Here is a 23,037-nt window from a genome sequence, read left to right as displayed (position 1 = left end):
TTCCCTGCGACAGCGGCTATCAACCTTTCTGTCCATCGTCGACAATTATCACCGATTCAACATTAATTTTTACATTTGTCAGCACTGCACTGGGTGAATATGTCTCGAGACGAATTTAGCGGATCAACAACGCTTTGCTGGAGATAAATTCTCCTCTGGAGGACCTTCAGGGTACCTGGAACGGTATAGAAGACGGGATCGCTCACGACGTTGAGAGAACATAGAAAACAACCTCCTCTTCGATTGAAAATTGGCCAAAAAGTATGTGAAATGTATGTGCGCAGATGCATTTCCACTGGCAAGCTAATCCCTCATTACGTCATCAGCGCTCGCTCGGCGAAATTCAAAAGTCGTCTTCCTGCTCGACTCGATCGCTTCTGGAGACTCGTTCTTGTTCGAGGGGTCTTCTCTTTCACCAACCTTCGTCTTGGCATCGAAAACTCGGCGTCGAAAATGAAGCCGGAGTGCCCCTTTAAGCAAGTGACAGATGTTGAGAAAACTAATCTGGAGGCCCGCTATCTCAGACTGAGAAGCACTACTAGCACTGGTGATCGGGGGTGGTTGAGATCTAGTACCTAAACTATGATGCTGATGCAAAGGGTTACGGGATTGAGTGAAAAGACCCGGAAAAAAGGGGGCGGCATTAGGATTAAGGTCAGACATAGGTGAGAATAATGGTAAGAAAGTTATAGCGTGGATATACTAGAATAGTTACCTTGCAGGACACTGTGGCCGTTAGCAGCTTTCTCTGCGGCAGCGGATCATCATGTTGACTGCTGCGGTTGTCGGCTGGGGATACTGCTCACGGGTGAGGACGCGGGGATGGAATGTGTGTTTACCTGAGGCCAGGGTAAAACCTTCCTCATCCGGAGACGCATGGGCCGCTTTGCCCCGGGATGCCAGCCGGAACGCTGGTATAACAGGTGTAGTTTGGCTACTGGGAATCCTGGATCCCTGCTTCTGCTCTGGTTGCTGCTGCTGTTCCTGCTGCTGCTTAGGCAGTGGTAGCCGCGGCTGCTGGGGATCGGCCTGCTGCCCTTGGGCTGGTGCATGACGTGCCTCGCTGTGGGGAGTTGCCGCACCAGTAATGCCATGTGCGTCCACTGTTCCAGCAGTGATGTCCGCGGACGCCACTTGCTGCTGCTGCTGCTGCTGCTGCGTGTCGTCACTGAGACCCATTTCCGGACTGGAAGTTTTCTCCTAGCCATGCTTCTTTCCCTTCGTACTCAGTACGGGGCAGTCCCTTGCCTCATGACTTGGCTTGTTGCAGTGCCAGCATGTTTTAGCCCGTCCTTTGTGCCATGTACGCAGTTTCAGCTGGCCGACTGCTACACACGAAGGTACGACTGTACGCGGTAGAATGGTGACGTACCTGGTGCCGGTTTCAATTTCGAAGTTCTCAACCCAGAATTTTCCTCGCTGAGGGACCCCTATCACTGAGCCAAATTTCAGGAATGAGGTTGCGACAGCACTATCCGACAGGGAATGGGGGCATCCAAATACATGGACGCTGACAACGTCAGCACCACTGATAGTTAATTGAACGGGCTTACCAGCAACAGAGATGCCTTGGGAAAGCACACGATCCCGGACCGCCAGGCTCGAGACAGTTACTGAACAAAATCCACGACGGCCGCGGAGGTCGATCTGCAGGATGTCAGAGACCGCAATTCCGCTGCTCATGAGGTTGTCTATATAGAACATGTGCTGGCTTGGCCAGTCATCTTCAAGCTTGAAGGCAAATGCAGTAGAGACTGCAGCTCGGTTTTGGCCTCCCGCCTCCTTTTTTGAAAAAAAAATGTCAAACAGATCCTGCAGGAGAAGACTGGGATGATATTGGCGTCCAGTGTACGGACACCAGTCACATTTCCTGCGTCTTTTGCAGCATACAGGATATACTCATCACTATAAAGTCCACTACTTCGTGATTTTTATTTGTAGAATACATGACAGTCGTATTCAGCCGGTGTGCCTCGCAGGACTGCGAGATGCTGCAGAAGACCAGGTTCGACCTTTCTGGACCGCCATTCACCGACGGTGGGCTACACGATGCTGGAGGAACTAGATTCCAGTGAAAACCCAAGATTCCTTTGCTCCTGAACGCTCCGACATGTTGTGATATCTGCCAGGTGCGCAGTAACTAGTATTTTCATCGCTACAGCGAGGACGACGCCGATCGGCAAACTCTCGCTCACAGCCATCACCAGCCTCTCAAAACCATCACTTGGCATCCCCCAGAGGTACAGGAGAAAGCCAAAACAACTCACAACAAACAAAAGCTAAGGACGATGGAAAGAGAGCATGTCAAAAAGAAGACGAACAGTATGAAGTTCAAATGGGTTTGAACACTCGTACCACCAACTATACCACTTTCAATAAATCGTGACGCCATTTTGTTTTTAAAACACGCATACGGTCCATTCACAATTCTCAAGCATTCTTGGCGCAACTATTTTCGTTCTCAGTCGACTTCTCGGTTTGACAAGGAGATGCGCGCGCTCTAACGTTCAAATCAGTGACTACAGTAGTATGCGCCTGTGCAGAAGACTACGACGCTGCAAGCTTACTTTCTCAAACCCGCGGGGGTGACATACATTTTTGTTGTGATTTTGACTTTCATTTCAAAGTGAGAAGAGCTAGAGCTAGCGCCACATCAACCCATCGCCTGGTCCAATCCACTAGTCACGTCACTAAACATGGTGCTTAGGCCAAACAAAGCATGATTTCCTTAGCCTCATAGGGTGGGTACCAGCCATAGTGCACAAATCAAAGTTTCAAAAGTTTATTTCCAGGTCTTACTGAGGTCGAGTCGAGCGAAGTTCCGGCGGAGTAGGCGAGTTGTTACTTGCTGCCAAGTCGGCGTGCCCGCCCTGAGTCCTTACTCACTGTAGATATAGGGGAGATGCTTGGGATACGTGATCTTGGCTGCCAGTGCCACAGCCGTAGATCTACGCGCCGCTGACCAGTCGCCAAACGTGCAAGATCATCATCACCCATGTCGGCACTCTGCGTGGCCTATTTATCTGCTGGTGGTGTTGTCAACTCCGCAGCCTGCAGCTTGCCAGCTTCAACGGTTTGTTCTACGCGTTCTTCACTGGTTCAGGTAAGCATTGCTGCCATTGCACAAAATACTTTGTGTACCCTATGGGGAGATACTGTACCTCAAAAAGCAAGGTTGTTTGAAACAAAGGTAGAATAACAATCACTGCGAGTTCCACATGCACTTCTGAGAGGAACTACAACAGACTTCTACTTGGCACCACCAAAGGAAAGCATGGGATAGCAGCGGCGGGTTTAGGTGGTGGTGGGGGGGGGGAGGGCGCCCCCCCCCTCTCAAAGTTTCGACCTAGGTTTCGAAAAATAAAAGGCAGGGCTATCTAGGCTCGGGGCGGGCGCGCGCGGCCTGAAACGACCGTCCAAAAGCGGTTGCACGTTAGATCTACGGTGCTGGAGCTGGTGTTGATTGTACACACTGTACAGTGTACAGAGTACTAGAGTGCTGGCAACTGAAATCCCGCCCCTTAGCGATGCGTTCACATTCTAGCGGTCTCTATTTCGTAGTTTTACTATCGCGTGTTGGGTCTTTGCGATGTGAGCGCACCGCTCAGGGGGTCGGATTTCAGTTGCCAGAACTGTAGTACACAGTCGACTAGCCGACTACTAGTACACTACACTGAGTAGTAAACAGTCTACAGAGTACAGTCAGTGAGCATGCACGCGCACGGCTACAGAAACACGGTGACCTGACTGTGTACACTGTACTGTTGTACAGTGTGATCCCTGCGCGTGCTGGGACGCGCTGGACCCGTCTTCAACGTACAAACATCGAAGAAAAGTCTTCGAGTCAACCAAAACACGATTCGAATGCCGAGGGCTCAGGCGTTCATCCTCGTTCGAATCGTGTTTCGGTTGACTGGAAGACTTTTCTTCGATGTCTCAGCGACATCCCAAAAGGCCAAGCTCTAGCCAGCAGAGCCTGGAATTTTTGCAAAGCGTTCCTGTGGCTGCGCAACTCCTGCTGCCGCTCCAACAGGAAACAGGGGGAGTGATGAATTGAAGTCGCTGTTTTTCCAGTTGAACTTTCAGAGCGGACTGACAGTCACACTCCGCCAGACGTGGAAGCACCTGTTGTCAGCGACTAGCCAGAACATGAAGAACAGCGCACAGTGGCAAGTGGACATAGTACCGCTGCCTATGTAAAGGATGCTTTGAGCGGTGAGAAATTGTTGGACTCGCATACATAATTGCAGTTGATTCACTCGCATAACGGCCAACAATTAATTAAAAAAAAATTTGAAGTTTTCAAGGACTACGTACAATTATGTTGCTGCGTGTACAGAAATACTGCTCGTGGTGTGTGAGATTTACGGCTCCTTGACATCGGTTTTCAAAACGGCTGCGTTGGGACAGTAGCATGATGTCATCTATCCCCACCCCATCCCGGCCGCAACCCTCCCCCTCAGGCGAATCCTGGACACACCACTGGATAGGCAACATCAGAAGATAGCACATGCACCCGAGCGCACTGACGTGTGAGTGCGTGCATGCGCTTGTGTACACGCGCTCATGCCCACGCACACATGCAAGCTGAAGTGTGTACCCACACATGAATGTGAGTGTGCATGTATGCATGTACCTTTGGTCCTTTGACGCCCATCACCGGAGGCTATGACAGGGATGCTAAAACAGAAACTATAGCAACTTTTGCTGGGATTGCACCATACAACAGCTTGCAAGGCTGAAGAATTGACCGCCACCACCAAGGTCGGCTGAGCAGCAGGGCCCCGCCGCCACTTCCCGCATTCATTCGGGAACATAGTGGACTTTCAAAAAAACTTTTCAGCCTGGTCTTCACCACACAGCAATGAAGTGGCTTTTCTGGCCAGTGAATCCCTACCTTTTAGTCCTTTTTATTTTTCCCCCGGGCACATCACATACTCCGGCATGCACTGACTGTTGGTAACCACCCAGGAGAATGAAAGAAAAGCCAGGAGGAGACGTGTGTGACAATCGTCGGGAATCGAACCCGCTGCACCATATGGCACACACACACACACACACACACACACACACACGAGCGCACACGAGCGCACACACACCATTGGACCATTTGACGCCCGCCTCCGGCGATGATAGCGATGCTACAGCAGAAGCCATAGCAACTCGTGCTGGGATTGCACCATTCAACAGCTTGCAAGGCTGAAGAACACCCCCCCCCCCCCCCACACACACACAGTCACACACACTTGCACGTGTAATTGCTCACTGCTAAAACTGGTCATGCGGGTCTCCTTCGGAGAGGGAGAGAGAGAGACTCAAAAGCCAGTCTTGGAAAGACGACTATCGAACTGCCCCGCAGCCAACACCCCTGAAATCTCCAAACTATGGGTGGATTTGGAAATGATCCCCCCCCCCCCCCCCCCCCCCCCCCCCTGTGGACTCACCACACCTCAGTAAACGCGTGAGCACTGTACAAGGTGCAGAAATGGATTGACGACATCAGGTTATCCATCTCGCATTCCAAATACAATTAGCCCTCCCCTCCCCCTTCTCCTCCCCCACTAAAGGTAATACTTGCTACTAGTGTGAGTGGCTTAATCAGAGTGGATCTGATGTAAGCTTCACTAGCACCACTGATTGCACAAGCGTAGCCAGAAGAAATCCATGGGCAAGAGGTATGTGTACTTGAACAAAAAAATGACATAATAATGAACCATGTACCATGAAACCAACAAAGGCAGGAGGTACAGCCTTACACCTTCAAGCAGCCGAGCCTGTTGGTGGTAGACCCAGCACTATCAGGCATAAGGGCACCCACCAACCGAACTATCTGGCACACACACACACACACACACACACACAAACATGCACACACACACACACACACGCACACACACACTCGTACACACACACACACGCACACACACACATACACATACACACACACACACACACACACACACACACATACACATACACACATACACACACACACACACACATACACACACACACATACACATACACACATAATAAACACATGCACACACACGCGTACAGGTATACATGCATTTGTACACATTGAACGACTAAAAATATTTTAAGTACAGTAGGGTGGAATTGGAAAAGAAGCTGGAAACGACTTGCAAGGAGGGTTTGCAATCACAAATGACGAAGGACGAACGTCATTATTGTACTTTTAATTTGTTCTACGCGCAGGTGAAAACAAATCATTCCGGGATTAAGGGCTTGGGGCAGGCACAAGCGTTAACAACAAAGGAACTGAGTGTGCCCTTGTGCGCATGGTAATACGCGTGTATAGCTTCGTAACAATCTTCAGCATGGTCGCGTTTCGCGAAGCCTGTTCGTCGCATCCAATACTGAAAAAGCACTGGGTCCCCACTTTCCATCAGGAATTTCGCGAGCAGCTGCGAGATTGTTTCGTAACCCGCTCCTCTCAGGTTGTCTCGAGTCTTTGGCCCAATGCCTGGTACTTTTTCGACCGACATGGTCATAGCGACATTCACCGGAGTTTCCATTAAACGAGTGCGTTTCACAGCGCTAAGCAGCAAAGACAAGAAACAGCAACCAAAGATTGCAGCAAAAAAGGTTCTCAACCCTTCTGGCCAATTGCTATGAAGTGCAGTAACTGTTGTAGTATGTGAAAGCCAAGGTTACTCCTTCACCCTGGATCCATGCATAACAGACCTTTAAAAAAGAGAATGTCTTAGAATACCAAAGTATGTGTGCAAATGGATCTCTCCGATTTCGCTCAAGATTTGCAGGTATGTTCCCTTTGGGGTGTAGCTCGACTGTGCAAAGCCCTTGAAAAAGTGTCTGAAGGGAACCTTGAAACTTGCATACCCCTCGCAAATGGCCGAAAAATCACAATATTTATGGGTCTACAAACGAGTCACGGCGCCACAGCGTACACGAATAAGCCACAAACAAAACTCCATCAAGCCAACTTTGCCTCACTTTAGAAGAGCAACGCCAGTATCCCAGAAGACGAGGACCATCACCCCCTGACGCCACAAATGATCATCTAGAAAATAGTCAATTTACAAGCGCTGATAAAACAGCCAGCTACATTCTCAATCGATATGCGAAATAAGCGCTTGAAAAGTTGAGAGGGCATGCGATTAATGCCCTACGCTTAGCTTGTCAATTGTACGGGACGTGAAAAGTGTACACGGAATTTAGGCTTGTCAAAATATAAATTAATGCTTATGTGATCAGGTGCTGCACGTGCATAAATGGAATGCATGCAGTTCCACTGTTACTGGTTTTAGCACTTCCTTCGGCGTTCAGTTTGCTGAAAAACTAACGCCGTAAATCTGACAACCAGTTACCTGGCAGGATAGAAGAAACAGCTTATCGCGGCTGAAGTGATTTGTCGCTGTCTTATTACCGTTGATGTGTTCCAGGATGTACTGGTGACCGGCGTTACCCCCCCCCCCCCAGCAAATGACATTCGTCCTTTCCATAAATTTCCATCTAATCCTGAACTGTGAAGGAAATGGACTGCTGCTATTCGACAGGAGGAAAGGGATGGAGAGTTTTTTACCGACACTACAGTGGTGTGTTCTGACCTTTTCTTGACAGAAGATTATCTACGGGGAGAAAATCGCTGAGCAAGGCTGGTGAAACATTTTGTAACTGCCGTTTTCTGGTCCACAAAGACAACAGCGGCTCATGCTAACCGGCGTCGCTCTACCTCGTGTCGTGAACTACTGCTCGGGAGCTGCCTGAAGACGTACCACTCGTACCTAGTGACTGTCCATACCCTGGAGGACGCATTCGACAGTATTCAATGCAATCTGGGTGACTGCAAGGATAAAGTAGCAGAATTGAGCGAAATGACTAAAAGTCGCATGTTTGGAGTTCTAGTATTCAGATTCAAAGACACAAGGCATCATATCAGTAACCTTGCACGACAAACTCGTTCGACGTTTCAAGCACTGTCTCAAGATAACATTTGGCTACCCAACAGCCACCATTTGTCACCGCCACAAAATGTTCCAGTCGACATCCGTTATAATCTTAGTCCTTACAATAGTTCACCTTATTTTGCCTTGTCTATAAACGTGTGCATGGCAGCCACAGCCTCCTCTTGGCAGGGTTTCCTTTGTGTTCAGGTCAATTATTAACCTTATGGCCTTGACCAGGGGATAGTACACCCTTTCACTCAGGACTTGAGTCACTTTTGAACCAACGGTCGCAGCAAAAATTGTTGATGGCGCAAGAAGAAGCTTGTCGATTGGAGTGACAAGTGATCATCGCTGCTTTTCCTTGTCCGTTTCAACAATACACTTCCTTCTGCAGCGTTGGGAGTAGTATTGGAGTAGAAATGGCCGAGGAGACGTCGCGGAGAGGTGAGCTTTCCAGCTCAGGTATGAATTTGGATATATTTCAACATGGTCGAGTGGAAAAATTCAAAAAGTTTACTTCAAGAAACCCAAAAAGGAAGATGGGGGACATGTCCTCGGTGCTAGAAGAGGTGTTCTACTATCTGCCGGTGTATAGTTCGTGCTAATTGAGGACGTAGCTGTCTTTTATCGGCACTTGTAACTTGGCCATTTTAAAGACGATCATTCGTGGCGTCAGGGGGTGATGGCCCTCGTCTTCTGGCATGGTGACGTTCATGTACGCTGTGGTGTGACTCTTTTGTAGACCCAAAGATAATGTGATTTTTCGGCCATTTTTAGGGGTATGCTAGTTCTTAGGTTCCTTCAAAACCATTTTTCAAGGGTTTTGCACTGTCGATCTATTCCCCAGGGGGAACCTACCTCCAAATTTTGAGCGAAATCGGAGAGATCCACTTGCACACATACTTTGGTATTCTCAGACATGCGCTCTTTAAAACCAGTAAGAGGAATCGCTTTCTGAACTACAAGCACGAAATCACGATTGAATTCGTAGCTAACTGGATAGACTACAGGGGCGTAGCTGGTTCCCTTTGGGAGGGGGGGGGGGTGCAGGGCCGCATAATATGTGTATGACAGGTGCATGTCACTCATCGTCAGTATGTGCATGCTGAATCTAGGTCGAAATGTTTAGGGGAGTGCACTTCCCCCATGCGGGCTACTCGCCTGGACTGCATCAGAAACATTGACTATTGTCGTCTTCAACTCGCTAAACAACTGCTCATCCCTATGGTTTAATGAGTGGGTGTGTGGAATATTTTCTCCTAGGTCACGCCTTGTCACATGCTTGTGTGCGTACACGTACAATTGTGGCAGCGAAATTAGTAAACAAAATGAGGTGTACTTACTTGTTTCCAGTCTCCTCGGCAGTATGTTCTTCGCCGCTGTTAGGTTCGGTAGACAAGAGACAAGTAGTTTATTAGTTAGAATACACGAAGTAGAAATATTGACAAGATTCAATCTGTAAACGACAGAGAAGACTTTCAAAGATATGCGTGCGTGCATACACAGTAGGGCTAAAGTTGTACGACATTACGTCATAACATAACACGCCCCTTCGAAAATAAAATTCCATGGGTGTCAACCGGACACAAAATAACAAACGAAGTAACATAATAATAATTATACTCTCACGCCCCTTCTGAGATAAAACCTGGTTTTGTCTCAACAACAATCAAAAAATCAAAAAATAAATATAGTCATAACAGACTCATAACAAGAAAACTCGAAAAGGAAGATGAGGGACATGTCCTCGGTGCTGGAAGAGGTGTTCTACTGTAGCGTATAGCGTATTCCCGTACGTTAGCATAACCCGTACGTTACTGTATTCCCGTACGTTAGCATATCCCCGTACTGTATCCCCATACGTTAGCGTATCCCCGTACACTAGCGTACGGAGTCTGCCTTTGCATAAAAGCTGCTGCTCACGATTCTTTTATTGCCAGTCAGTTAATTTAATAGCCAGTTAGTTAATTTAATAGCCAGTCAGTTAATTTAGTTGCCAATCAGTTAATTTAGTTGCCAGTTAGTTAATTTCGTTGCCAGTACATTTCAATTGCCAGTTACAGTGTGTTCACTGAGACCCGTGTGCATTTGCCTCCGAGAGAGACTGCGGCCCGCTACAAATTGGTGGCAGCGGTGGTTAAAGTCAACTTTGTCAGATTCGACCCCACCTGTTTTATGTGCTACAAATTGGTGGCAGCGGTAAATTCATTTTGTTTTATTCTATACCTAACTGTGTTACTTTACACGTTTCTCGGACCCCATGGCTCAACCCGCTACAGCTCCGTGCGACGAATCAAGATGAGAATCATGTTTCTTGCCTTCCTGGGCTTGGCCCTGCTTATTAGCCTGAAGCACAGTCAGGGTGCTAGCGTGGATCACCCTTCTCTCCGCACGGCACACACTGGAGACTCCGATGGCGATTCCAAGCGACCCGCTACCTACATGTATACTACCGGTGGTGATGGCGAAGCTGATGCAGACGACGACAGGCAGGCTGCTGACCAAGACAAGGAGTTTATTCCCCAAACCCAGCAGCGTTTGATTTTCGCCCGCACGCAGTTGGCAGACGGCCGAACCCTGAGTGACTTCAATGTTCAGCACGAGTCCACTATTCACTTGGTACTTCGTCTCCGTGGTGGAATGCAGAATTTCGTCACCACTCTTCCTGGCTAGACCATCACTCTTTACGTCGCGCCAAGCGATGCTATCGACAATGTGAAGACCATGATTCAAGACGAGGAGGGAGGTCATCTGTCTGACGCCGAGCTAGCCGCTCTGAGTGACCGGCTCAACCAAGATGAAGATAAAACCTGGCTCGCCCTCCGCCATAGCTCCAGCCGCCGCCGTGGTTACTTACGCTGATTCCAGGTATGGCATTTTCTTTCCTGTCTTCCTTCAGTCTTCCTATTCTCTTCAGTCTTCCTTTATGCGAGTGTGTGAATCCAGTTTAGTTTGGTAGGCGTCCGATCATGGTGAGCCACGGTCTACCCAGCTAACCTGGGACAATGTGTGTGACAATGTCCCGTATAGTGAATAGTGATAATTAATTAATTATATAGTATAGTGTATTCAGTTCGGTTTTTGAACTGCGATGTTCCTGGCGGGTTGTGCCAGCGTTGTGCAGCAAGAGTGCTGTGGTTTTTCAGGTCCTATTTTGAGGACAGTTCTTTCCCCTTTTTGACCCCGTGAGATCGTGTGAACCTGGTGTGCTTCTACTTTATGATTTGTTTATCAGTTCATTCTTCTGTCTATTCCAAACGTTATCATTTCCGATATTATTTGCCATACTCCGGTTGACGCTCTCCCAGTAATTCGCGATTTACTATAATGTTCACGACTCCATACCTGTATTATATTATTCAAGTCGTCCATCCATTCTGCCTATCTCTTATCGTCGAGTTTATTCCGACGCGACCATGCATGCCGCCAGTTTTTTTCTAAATAGCAGCCAGTTGTTGATGTCCAGCTATCACCTACATGTAGTATTCGAATCACGAGGACGTGATTGTATTTGAGAGGGGAGGTGTAGCGTATAGCGTATTCCCGTACGTTAGCATAACCCGTACGTTACTGTATTCCCGTACGTTAGCATATCCCCGTACTGTATCCCCATACGTTAGCGTATCCCCGTACACTAGCGTACGGAGTCTGCCTTTGCATAAAAGCTGCTGCTCACGATTCTTTTATTGCCAGTCAGTTAATTTAATAGCCAGTTAGTTAATTTAATAGCCAGTCAGTTAATTTAGTTGCCAATCAGTTAATTTAGTTGCCAGTTAGTTAATTTCGTTGCCAGTACATTTCAATTGCCAGTTACAGTGTGTTCACTGAGACCCGTGTGCATTTGCCTCCGAGAGAGACTGCGGCCCGCTACACTACTATCTGCCGGTGTGTAGTTCTTGCTAATTGACGACGTAGCTGTCTTTTTTATCGGCACTTGTAACTTGGCCATTTTAAAGACGATCATTTGTGGCGTCAGGGGGTGATGGCCCTCGTCTTCTGGCATGGTGACGTTCATGTACGCTGTGGTGTGACTCTTTTGTAGACCCAAAGATAATGTGATTTTTCGGCCATTTGTTAGGGTATGCAAGTTCTCAGGTTCCTTCAAAACCATTTTTCAAGGGTTTTGCACTGTCGATTTATTCTCCAGGGAGAACCTACCTCCAAATTTTGAGCGAAATCGGAGAGATCCACTTGCACACATACTTTGGTATTCTCAGACATGCGCTCTTTGAAACCAGTAAGAGGAATCGCTCTCTGAACTACAAGCACGAAATCACGATTGAATTCGTAGCTAACTGGATAGACTACAGGGGCGTAGCTGGTTCCCTTTGGGAGGGGGGGGGGTGCAGGGCCGCATAATATGTGTATGACAGGTGCATGTCACTCATCGTCAGTATGTGCATGCTGAATCTAGGTCGAAATGTTTAGGGGAGTGCACTTCCCCCATGCGGGCTACTCGCCTGGACTGCATCAGAAACATTGACTATTGTCGTCTTCAACTCGCTAAACAACTGCTCATCCCTATGGTTTAATGAGTGGGTGTGTGGAACATTTTCTCCTAGGTCGCGCCTTGTCACATGCTTGTGTGCGTACACGTACAATTGTGGCAGCGAAATTAGTAAACAAAATGAGGTGTACTTACTTGTTTCCAGTCCCCTCGGCAGTATGTTCTTCGCCGCTGTTAGGTTCGGTAGACAAGAGACAAGTAGTTTATTAGTTAGAATACACGAAGTAGAAATATTGACAAGATTCAATCTGTAAACGACAGAGAAGACTTTCAAAGATATGCGTGCGTGCATACACAGTAGGGCTAAAGTTGTACGACATTACGTCATAACATAACACGCCCCTTCGAAAATAAAATTCCATGGGTGTCAACCGGACACAAAATAACAAACGAAGTAACATAATAATAATTATACTCTCACGCCCCTTCTGAGATAAAACCTGGTTTTGTCTCAACAACAATCAAAAAATCAAAAAATAAATATAGTCATAACAGACTCATAACAAGAAAACTCGAAAAGGAAGATGAGGGACATGTCCTCGGTGCTGGAAGAGGTGTTCTACTATCTGCCAGTGTATAGTTCTTGCTAATTGACGACGTAGCTGTCTTTTTTATCGGCACTTGTAACTTGGCCATTTTAAAGACGATCATTTGTGGCGTCAGGGGGTGATGGCCCTCGTCTTCTGGCATGGTGACGTTCATGTACGCTGTGGTGTGACTCTTTTGTAGACCCAAAGATAATGTGATTTTTCGGCCATTTGTGAGGGTATGCAAGTTCTCAGGTTCCTTCAAAACCATTTTTCAAGGGTTTTGCACTGTCGATTTATTCTCCAGGGAGAACCTACCTCCAAATTTTGAGCGAAATCGGAGAGATCCACTTGCACACATACTTTGGTATTCTCAGACATGCGCTCTTTGAAACCAGTAAGAGGAATCGCTCTCTGAACTACAAGCACGAAATCACGATTGAATTCGTAGCTAACTGGATAGACTACAGGGGCGTAGCTGGTTCCCTTTGGGAGGGGGGGGGGGGTGCAGGGCCGCATAATATGTGTATGACAGGTGCATGTCACTCATCGTCAGTATGTGCATGCTGAATCTAGGTCGAAATGTTTAGGGGAGTGCACTTCCCCCATGCGGGCTACTCGCCTGGACTGCATCAGAAACATTGACTATTGTCGTCTTCAACTCGCTAAACAACTGCTCATCCCTATGGTTTAATGAGTGGGTGTGTGGAACATTTTCTCCTAGGTCGCGCCTTGTCACATGCTTGTGTGCGTACACGTACAATTGTGGCAGCGAAATTAGTAAACAAAATGAGGTGTACTTACTTGTTTCCAGTCCCCTCGGCAGTATGTTCTTCGCCGCTGTTAGGTTCGGTAGACAAGAGACAAGTAGTTTATTAGTTAGAATACACGAAGTAGAAATATTGACAAGATTCAATCTGTAAACGACAGAGAAGACTTTCAAAGATATGCGTGCGTGCATACACAGTAGGGCTAAAGTTGTACGACATTACGTCATAACATAACACGCCCCTTCGAAAATAAAATTCCATGGGTGTCAACCGGACACAAAATAACAAACGAAGTAACATAATAATAATTATACTCTCACGCCCCTTCTGAGATAAAACCTGGTTTTGTCTCAACAACAATCAAAAAATCAAAAAATAAATATAGTCATAACAGACTCATAACAAGAAAACTCGAAAAGGAAGATGAGGGACATGTCCTCGGTGCTGGAAGAGGTGTTCTACTATCTGCCAGTGTATAGTTCTTGCTAATTGACGACGTAGCTGTCTTTTTTATCGGCACTTGTAACTTGGCCATTTTAAAGACGATCATTTGTGGCGTCAGGGGGTGATGGCCCTCGTCTTCTGGCATGGTGACGTTCATGTACGCTGTGGTGTGACTCTTTTGTAGACCCAAAGATAATGTGATTTTTCGGCCATTTGTGAGGGTATGCAAGTTCTCAGGTTCCTTCAAAACCATTTTTCAAGGGTTTTGCACTGTCGATTTATTCTCCAGGGAGAACCTACCTCCAAATTTTGAGCGAAATCGGAGAGATCCACTTGCACACATACTTTGGTATTCTCAGACATGCGCTCTTTGAAACCAGTAAGAGGAATCGCTCTCTGAACTACAAGCAAGAAATCACGATTGAATTCGTAGCTAACTGGATAGACTGCAGCCTAGTACAGGAGCGTAGCTGGTTCCCTTTGGGAGGGGGGGGGGGGGAGGCACGGCCGCATAATATGTGTATGACAGGTGCATGTCACTCATCGTCAGTATGTGCATGCTGAATCTAGGTCGAAATGTTTAGGGGAGTGCACTTCCAGTAAGAGGAATCGCTCTCTGAACTACAAGCACGAAATCACGATTGAATTCGTAGCTAACTGGATAGACTACAGGGGCGTAGTTGGTTCCCTTTGGGTTGGGGGGGGGAGGCGGGGGGGGGGGGGGGGGGGCACGGCCGCATTATGTGTATGACAGGTGCATGTCACTCATCGTCAGTATGTGCATGCTGAATCTAGGTCGAAATGTTTAGGGGAGTGCACTTCCCCCATGCGGGCTACTCGCCTGGACTGCATCAGAAACATTGACTATTGTCGTCTTCAACTCGCTAAACAACTGCTCATCCCTATGGTTTAATGAGTAGGTGTGTGGAATATTTTCTCCTAGGTCACGCCTTGTCACATGCTTGTGTGCGTACACGTACAATTGTGGCAGCGAAATTAGTAAACAATATGAGGTGTACTTACTTGTTTTCAGGCTCCTCGGGAGTGCCTGCCACCGACGTATCTTGGAGGTTGAGATTAGCTACACCATCTTCGAGGCTTGAGCTTGAGCTTTCCCCTGGGCTGAATGGCAAAAAGAAGAAACAGCAACCAAAGACGGAAACAAAAAGGGTTCCCAACCCTTCAGGTTTACTGCTATGAAGTGTAGTTGCACTACCAGTATGTGAAATTCAAGGTAACTCGCTCACCCTGGATCCATCGCTAAAAGACTTTACCCGTAAGGGGAATCGCTGTCTCAACTTCAAGCACGAAATCACGATTGAATTCGTAGCTCTCCGGATAGTTTCAGCTGCGTCAGAAATATTGACTATTGTCGTCTTCAACTCGCCAAAACAACTTCTCATCACTATGGTTAAATGAGTCGGTATGTGGAACATTCCCCCTAGGTCGCGTATTATCAAATGCTAAGCAAGCTCGAGCTCACGCAGCCAAGGATTCAAAGTCTGGCAGCAAGCCCTCGCGGGATAAGTGTCCCAACTGTGGCCGCACCGCGCATAACAAGCGACCCTGCCCTGCTGCCGATCGCAAATGCAATGGCTGCCAACGCACCGGTCACTTTCTATCCATGTGCCCGTCGGCATCCAAGAGGACTGTCGACCAGCTGTAGCTTTAACGTGCTGCGGCCTCCCTTGAAGGAGCTACCATGGACATCCGGTTGAAACCAGTTGCAGAGACCAGCTGCGTCCGCACTACCCGCACAATACCGTTTGGCCAACCGGGATCAGGTAAAGTCCCAACTGGACAGTATGGTCGATGATCGTATTATCGAGCCAGTCACGGAACCCTCTTCGGCCCTATCAGTTACAAGCAACCTGGCGGAAAGGCACTGATCATGCTTTCCCTGTTGCTCTGTCCCGCCATCCAGTTAGCACACCCTGTTCCGACGATGAACTGGGTGAGAGTACTGCCTCTCAGGGCGCTGCTATTCGCTCGTGCACGCTCAATACGTCTGGTGACCTGAAGTACCACGAGCTCTGCTCTGTCTCCCAGGCCCCCACTGACTACCGGTGCCTAGTTCAGTTCATCGGTTTCCCTGCTAAGAGGTCCCTCATATCTGAGTCACTCCAGCCGTACTGGAATGGTCACGGTCACCTCTCTATTGTGAGTGGTTTAGTGATGAAAGGACCCCGTCTCCTGATTCCTGTCGCTCTCCGGCAACATGCCCTGTCTGATCTACACGCATCCCATCAAGGATTGACGAACACGAAGTCCGGTTCCCGGCAGATTGCTTTTTGGCCACGATTGTCAGCCGACATGGAGCACAGTGTCCGCAGTTGTGACAAATGCCGCCTGCACCGCGCCTCACAACCCGGGTCAAGAAAATCGTACAAACGTACTTCTGTGCGTATCTCGCGCCAGGTTTGAACAGCACTGCACATGCAGTTTTTGCGCAAACGGATTCACGTGACAGTACAGGACTCTAGAAGTGGACTTTTGGCGGCATATCAGTATTTGACCCGGGTCAACTGTCTTCATGTAAACGCTCACCTATTTTGTCTATCGTACAGACTTTCAACCCGGGATGAACTCGACCTGGGTTGAAATTTCTCAGGTAAACACAGCCTAACAAAAAATAAACACGAAATTAAAGCTGTGTGGACCCTGGCTAGCGACAGACGTTAGGCCTCGGTCACACTACGGCAAGTTTGAAGCTGGACGCAGCGTCAAGCCTCAGCACTTGACGCAGACGCGGGGTCACACCGTGTTTTTTTTTGCAGCTCATGACTGCCGCAGCCTGTCGCATATGTCTACGTCACAAGATCACCAGGGAAACTCAATGACGACACGGATTCCCTCGGAAACCGGCCTTTCGCTTATTATACAAAATATTGTCGGACAAAGTTTTCAAATTTTTCGTTGATTTTTGATTACAAGAAGACGAAAGGTCCACGCGTGCACGATCGTTGTTGTTTCTTTCCGAATTTGAAGCCATTTTCAGTTGTAGTGTCATGGATCAGGCAAGAACAGTCTGCATCGCAGCTGTGTTTCTCCTGACTTCGTCCTACTGGTTGTCCTTTTTCGGGCTCTTGACGACAACGAAACACTCACAAGTCAACAGGCTCCACTTGGCCGATGACCCACTCAAACAACTGGTCCTTTCTCGACATCATTTTCTTCTCATAAAACGCCTTGCTCTTCCGCCAGGTTCGGAGCAGAACAGCCTCGGCCTCGTAGGTCCACGGACTCATCTCGAAAAAAAGAGGGAACAAAACAGTTAATAAACCTTAAAGAGACGAATGTCGAATGACTGCTCAACTCAAGCAACTGTCTTGAAACTAATTTTACTTGAAACACACTGTTTTTCCGCCAAGCGTCACTCCCACCAGCGGCAACGCAGCCGGTTTCCCCACATAAGACGCAGCAGCGTCTGACGCTCAAACTTCCCGCGTTTGCGTCAGTTGCCATGGAAAAGCTCATGATTCTCCATCCAATCCAAAAAATCCAATCCAATTCTGACGCTGACGCAGCATTTTTGCCGTAGTGTGACCGAGGCCTTATAGGGGATTCACACTCACGGGTAAACCTGAGGTCATGGGACAAGGTAAAAGTTCAGACCTTCGGTCAACGGAGTGGGGGCTGTTCACACCCGTGGTCAGTTTTCCCTTGGCCACATGTTTGCCGCATGTTTTGCCCGAGAGGTTCTTCCTTTTCCCCAGTACCATAGTTTCCATAACTGGGGGAAAGGAAGACCCTCTCGGGGAAAAAATTGGCAAAGCCTTGGCCGTGGGCCGCAGGGCGTTTGTCAAGGGAAAAATCCCATGGCTATAAGACGCACACGCGTAGATCTTGTCTTTGGCGAGAACTCTGAACCCTAGTTGTACGAGTGCATCGCAACTTGCATTTTCAGACAGTGTCCATCGAAAAATCGTGCATGGCGAAAGCAAGATACAGTACAGAATGCACTACAAAAATGCAGTACAGATTATTTTTTTAGTTGCCCCGCCACAAGGTCATGGCCAAACGTGCGGGCAAGGGAAAACTGACCACGGGTGTGAACGGCCCCACTCCCTTGACCGAAGGTCTGAACTTTTACCTTGTCCCGTGACCTCAGGTTTACCCGTGTGTGTGAATCCCCTATAACTGAAGTAACGTCTTTTGCATAGCTACGGGAATAAACAAGATTTGGTGTACTCACTTACAGTCCATTCAGAAAAAAATGAACTTCTAGCTTTTGGCCATAAATGGGTCAAACGTTGAGTTTTTTTAGAATTTTTTTCTGCAATCCCATATGGAATCCTCTTCCAATTATGTTTCTGAAGTTTTTTTGTCCAAAAAGCAAGCCATAGCAAGAATAGGATTTCGGCCAGGTTTTGCCCCAAAAGCACTGAATTGGGAAAAACCATCAAAATCCAGGCCGTTTGACCCCGCCTGCAACAGTGCATTCTGCGGTTCGAACCCCAGTTCAGGCACCCTTTTTGGACCCTTTTTCAAATTTCAAAGTTCGCAGCACTGCACTGTGTACGATGAAATCACGAAAAATCGCCAAATACGGGAGCTCGCCAGAGCCAGGACCCATCTTTTTATGAATGGACTGTAGGTGGAGGCTTATTCTGATTTCCGCCGTTGGGATTGCCCTCCTTCCCAGATTTTGAGCTTTTCATCGGGCCGAATGGCAAAGACAAGAAACAGCAACGAAGTATTGAAACAAAAAAGGTTCCCAACCCTTCAGGCTAGCTGCTAATGCTATGAAGTGTAGTTGCACTACATGTACAAGTATGTGAAATTCAAGGTAACTCGCTCACCTGTCCGCCATCCCTAAAACACTTCACCGGTATGAGGAATCGCTCTCTGAACTTCAAGCACGAAGTCACGCTTGAATTCGTAGCTCTCTAGATAGACTGAATGAGAAAATATTGACTGTTGTCGTCTTCAACTCGCGAAACAGCGGCTCATCACTATTTAATTTATATGGTTGAATGAGTCGGTGTGTGGAACATTTCCCCCCTTGACCCAGCCTTGTCACATGCGCGACACAAGAACGGGGAGCGGTCCCAGCCTGGCTGAGTATCACTAGCAGTAGTAGTAGTAGTGCGTGCAACCCCTGCTTGACATTGTTGTTGCGTCAAACGACGTGCATGGTAGTATGATAATGACTGACTTGACGCAAATGCACTGAATACCACCAATCCATGTTGACAGCCAACCGTTTCTACCAGCAAAACACCTACATTCTTGCAAAGTAGATCTGTATACACTGAATGCCACCGATCCATGTTGACAGCCAACCGTTTCTACCAGCAAAACACCTACATAATCTTGCAAAGTAGATCTGTATACACTGAATGCCACCAATCCATGTTGACAGCCAACCGTTTCTACCAGCAAAACACCTGCATTCTTGCAAAGTAGACAGGTGCCAAGGCATGAATCATCATCGTGATCTATGACCTTTTTTCTCTGGATAGACTGAATGAGAAATATTGACTGTTGTCGTCCTCAACTCGCGAAACAACGCCTCATCACTATTTAATTTATATGGTTGAATGAGTCGGTGTGTGGAACATTTCCCCCCTTGACCCCGCCTTGTCACATGCGCGACACAAGAACGGGGAGCGGTCCCAGCCTGGCTGAGTATCACTAGCAGTAGCAGTAGTAGTGCGTGCAACCCCTGCTTGACATTGTTGTTGCGTCAAACGACGTGCATGGTAGTATGATAATGACTGACTTGACGCAAATGCACTGAATACCACCAATCCATGTTGACAGCCAACCGTTTCTACCAGCAAAACACCTACATTCTTGCAAAGTAGATCTGTATACACTGAATGCCACCGATCCATGTTGACAGCCAACCGTTTCTACCAGCAAAACACCTACATAATCTTGCAAAGTAGATCTGTATACACTGAATGCCACCAATCCATGTTGACAGCCAACCGTTTCTACCAGCAAAACACCTGCATTCTTGCAAAGTAGACAGGTGCCAAGGCATGAATCATCATCGTGATCTATGACCGTTTTTCTTCCACACCATGGACACGTACGTATTTGTGTTGAGCATGCATCCTGCGGCACTGCGGCAGCGCCGGCCGATCTCCAAAAGAATAACTAAATTACTATTTTACCGGTAGCCTTATCACACGACGGTTCGTGCTCACACGATATACGCTACTATGGTTCTACGATGCACGGCAAGACACTTCACACGACGACTAGCTTTGCAGACACAGCGCATACAACAAAGACACGATTGTAACAAGTCAGTTCATGAATAATTGCAGACCCAGCGCGTACAAGCCAATTCAAGAAACGAGAAACCGAAATCGAAATCGAAACCGAAATCGAAAACGCACAGTATGGGGGTCAGGGTGTTGCGGGCTACGATCTCGCGGGCTAAGAGGTATATTATGGCACCGCAGGCCGCGCACCTGAGGGCCTTTCTGGAAGCCTTACTCGATCGGATAGAGCGAAACTGAGCACCCTGGGATGCGAGCAGTTTTTAGTACTCCCGGGTCCAAAATCTCACCACCAGGCCGGGCTGATCAAAACGTCTGCCGGGTCTCATGTGTCTGCAGCCTACAAATGTGGATCTGCCGACACTGTGCTGTCGACGACATGTCCGGCAAGGCACCTTGCGTGAAAGCAAGGAACGCTTTTTTTTAGAAAGGAAGCTTCTTCTCCAAAATTTAAAAAAAATTGAAAATAATTATTCCTTCTGAAAATATCATCGCGCTCTTGACCTCGAAGCTGGCTGCTGAATGCGATTAGGAAAGAAGATTCCTGAAGATGCACCAGACTGATTCAGGCAAGCCGTCTGTCGTCTGGATATGCACTGTTGTTCGTCATGGTCAGCAATCTACTTCGTTCGTCCTTCCGTTTTCCTGACCACGACGATGACAAGCAGCTCTCATGCTCAGGTTAGTGCTACTTGTATGTCTGGGCACACAACACATCTGAGATGCACCCACTGACGGTATCGAACTGAAGAATGCAGCAAGGGTTCCTCGGATTCTCTTGATTTCGGAACAAATTTCCTTCACTTTCATTCACCCTCTCAGTCTCTTCCCCATGCCCTCCATGCATGCACAATGGAGCTTGCATTTCAAATGTTGTTTTTATACTTTGGCAGTGCCGCTGCTACACTTTCATATAGAGTGAGGTCCTGTAAATAGGATCCAACATTGTTGGTGGTGGTGTGTGTGTGGGGGGGGGGGGGGGGGGGGGGAGGAGGTATGTTTGCAGCCAGGATGTAGGAATGACACTTCTGCGCAGCAGGTGGCAATAGTCAGAACTGGTCACTCTAAAAATCTCATACCTGCCAACCTTTGCAAACCTGAGATCGAATGACATACTGTACCTAGGCATGAAAATGTATACAAATGTAGCTCGCGGTGAGGCATGGAACGAATGCACTTTTGGGTGCCTATGCCCGCCCTCGATGTCGGGACAGTCCCGGCCAAATCGGGATGGTTGTCAGGTATGAAATCCCAACCGAGAAAACCATTTAATTAAAAGATAAACTCGGCTGGAACGCCGCTTTTCTGAGAATAGAAAATTTGTTGTGCCACTTTCGGCTAGTCCTTTTTGCAAAAGTGATTCAGTGCCTCCCCAATGCTGTATGAGGGCCAGGACATAGCAACTTTCTGTATGCCGGGGGGGGGGGGTCATCGTCCGCAACATTGGTAGAGTTACGGTTACATTGTATATGTAGATAAATGTGCATCAGGGATTCATAGCACCCGGGGAGACGACATGAGACCAAAGTACCCAAGATGTTGTGAGTTTTGACCCCATATTGGGTAGTTCTACGTGATCTGTGTTCTGTGTAGCTCTTAATCACAGGCTTGCTCTGTTAAACCGAAACGTCTAGATCAGCAATTCTATAGACCTTTAGTATTCGATAACATGATTTTTGGACTCGCCTCCAGGGATTTGTCGTAAGCTGGGGCACGCGTACGTGAAACAAGTGGCAAGAAAGGCCCAGTTCGTACAAGGGAGTAGTAAAATACCGGTATTTTTCTACTCCTATGTTCCCACGCCGAGTCCTCTGTGCACTGAGTGCAGGTCTCTTGCCGCTCCCTGGTTCCCGGGACCCCTCACGTGATTGTGACGTTTATCGAATAAAGGTCTATATGCGGGCATGCATAAATCAACCCTTCCACAAGGACGGCTCAAACAGGCAGCCATGGAGTGAAAATTTCGCTCCTGGGGCAAGAGGTGAACGAAGGCCTCAATTTGCCAAATGAACCTTCTCCATCGAAACGAACGAAGGCGTCGAATAATTCTTTTACCAGTTCACAGTTCCTGTTCACGCGCACTCCCGGAGGGGGGGGGGGGCTACTATGCACTTGTAGTGACACTTACCGTAAGCCAAGTTGCACCTATGGAAGCCAAATGGAACACGACTAGTTGACTGTACAGACTACAGTACAGTATACATGCACATGTATACAGTGAAGATCAGTGCGTGCATGCCTGCCATAATCGTATGTTGACCTTCGTTCGAATTGAAAAGAGAGGGTCGTTTCGAAAAAGAAAAAAAAGCTCAATGGAAGTATGATGCTGCTGATAACTCAAGACTCACTGAAGTCGCCTTTCTGGAATGGATCATGCACTCTAGGTTCATCCAATTGGATATAGACTCAAATCATTGTTACACCATTCTTGTTTGATAGTCACACGAAAACGTTCTGGAATTGTTTCATTTAATTGTTTATACATTCTTGTTTGGTTAGTTATTCTACATCCCATAGCATGTACAATCCACCTTGTGAATAATGTACCTCGGGTTTACAAAACAACTCGCAAATAACGACACAATCTTCAGATCTAGTGACCATTTGATTGCATACTTCCAA

General features: G+C 47.6%; 1 protein-coding gene across 2 annotated transcripts; it reads right to left on the bottom strand.

The window, feature by feature from the left end:
• Positions 1–5,661: 5,661 nt before the first annotated feature.
• LOC135812133 (uncharacterized) lies at positions 5,662–19,162 on the bottom strand. 2 transcript variants are annotated; one of them, XM_065325460.1, is made up of 6 exons: positions 18,982–19,160; positions 15,203–15,301; positions 13,770–13,805; positions 12,574–12,609; positions 9,275–9,310; positions 5,662–6,561 (listed from the first exon to the last, which is right to left on the bottom strand). In XM_065325460.1, the coding sequence occupies exons 1-6, from the start codon at positions 18,990–18,992 to the stop codon at positions 6,231–6,233; spliced, it is 549 nt and encodes a 182-aa protein (XP_065181532.1). In that variant the 5' UTR covers positions 18,993–19,160; the 3' UTR covers positions 5,662–6,230. The 2 variants fall into 2 exon arrangements, with proteins under 2 accessions (XP_065181532.1, XP_065181533.1); XM_065325461.1 differs by lacking the exon at positions 12,574–12,609 and having other exon boundaries at positions 18,982–19,162.
• Between the last annotated feature and the right edge of the window lie 3,875 nt (positions 19,163–23,037).

The sequence above is a fragment of the Sycon ciliatum genome, chromosome 3 (assembly GCF_964019385.1).
Source record: "Sycon ciliatum chromosome 3, ocSycCili1.1, whole genome shotgun sequence".
NCBI lineage: Eukaryota > Metazoa > Porifera > Calcarea > Leucosolenida > Sycettidae > Sycon > Sycon ciliatum.
This window is presented reverse-complemented; position numbering and strand designations above follow the sequence as displayed.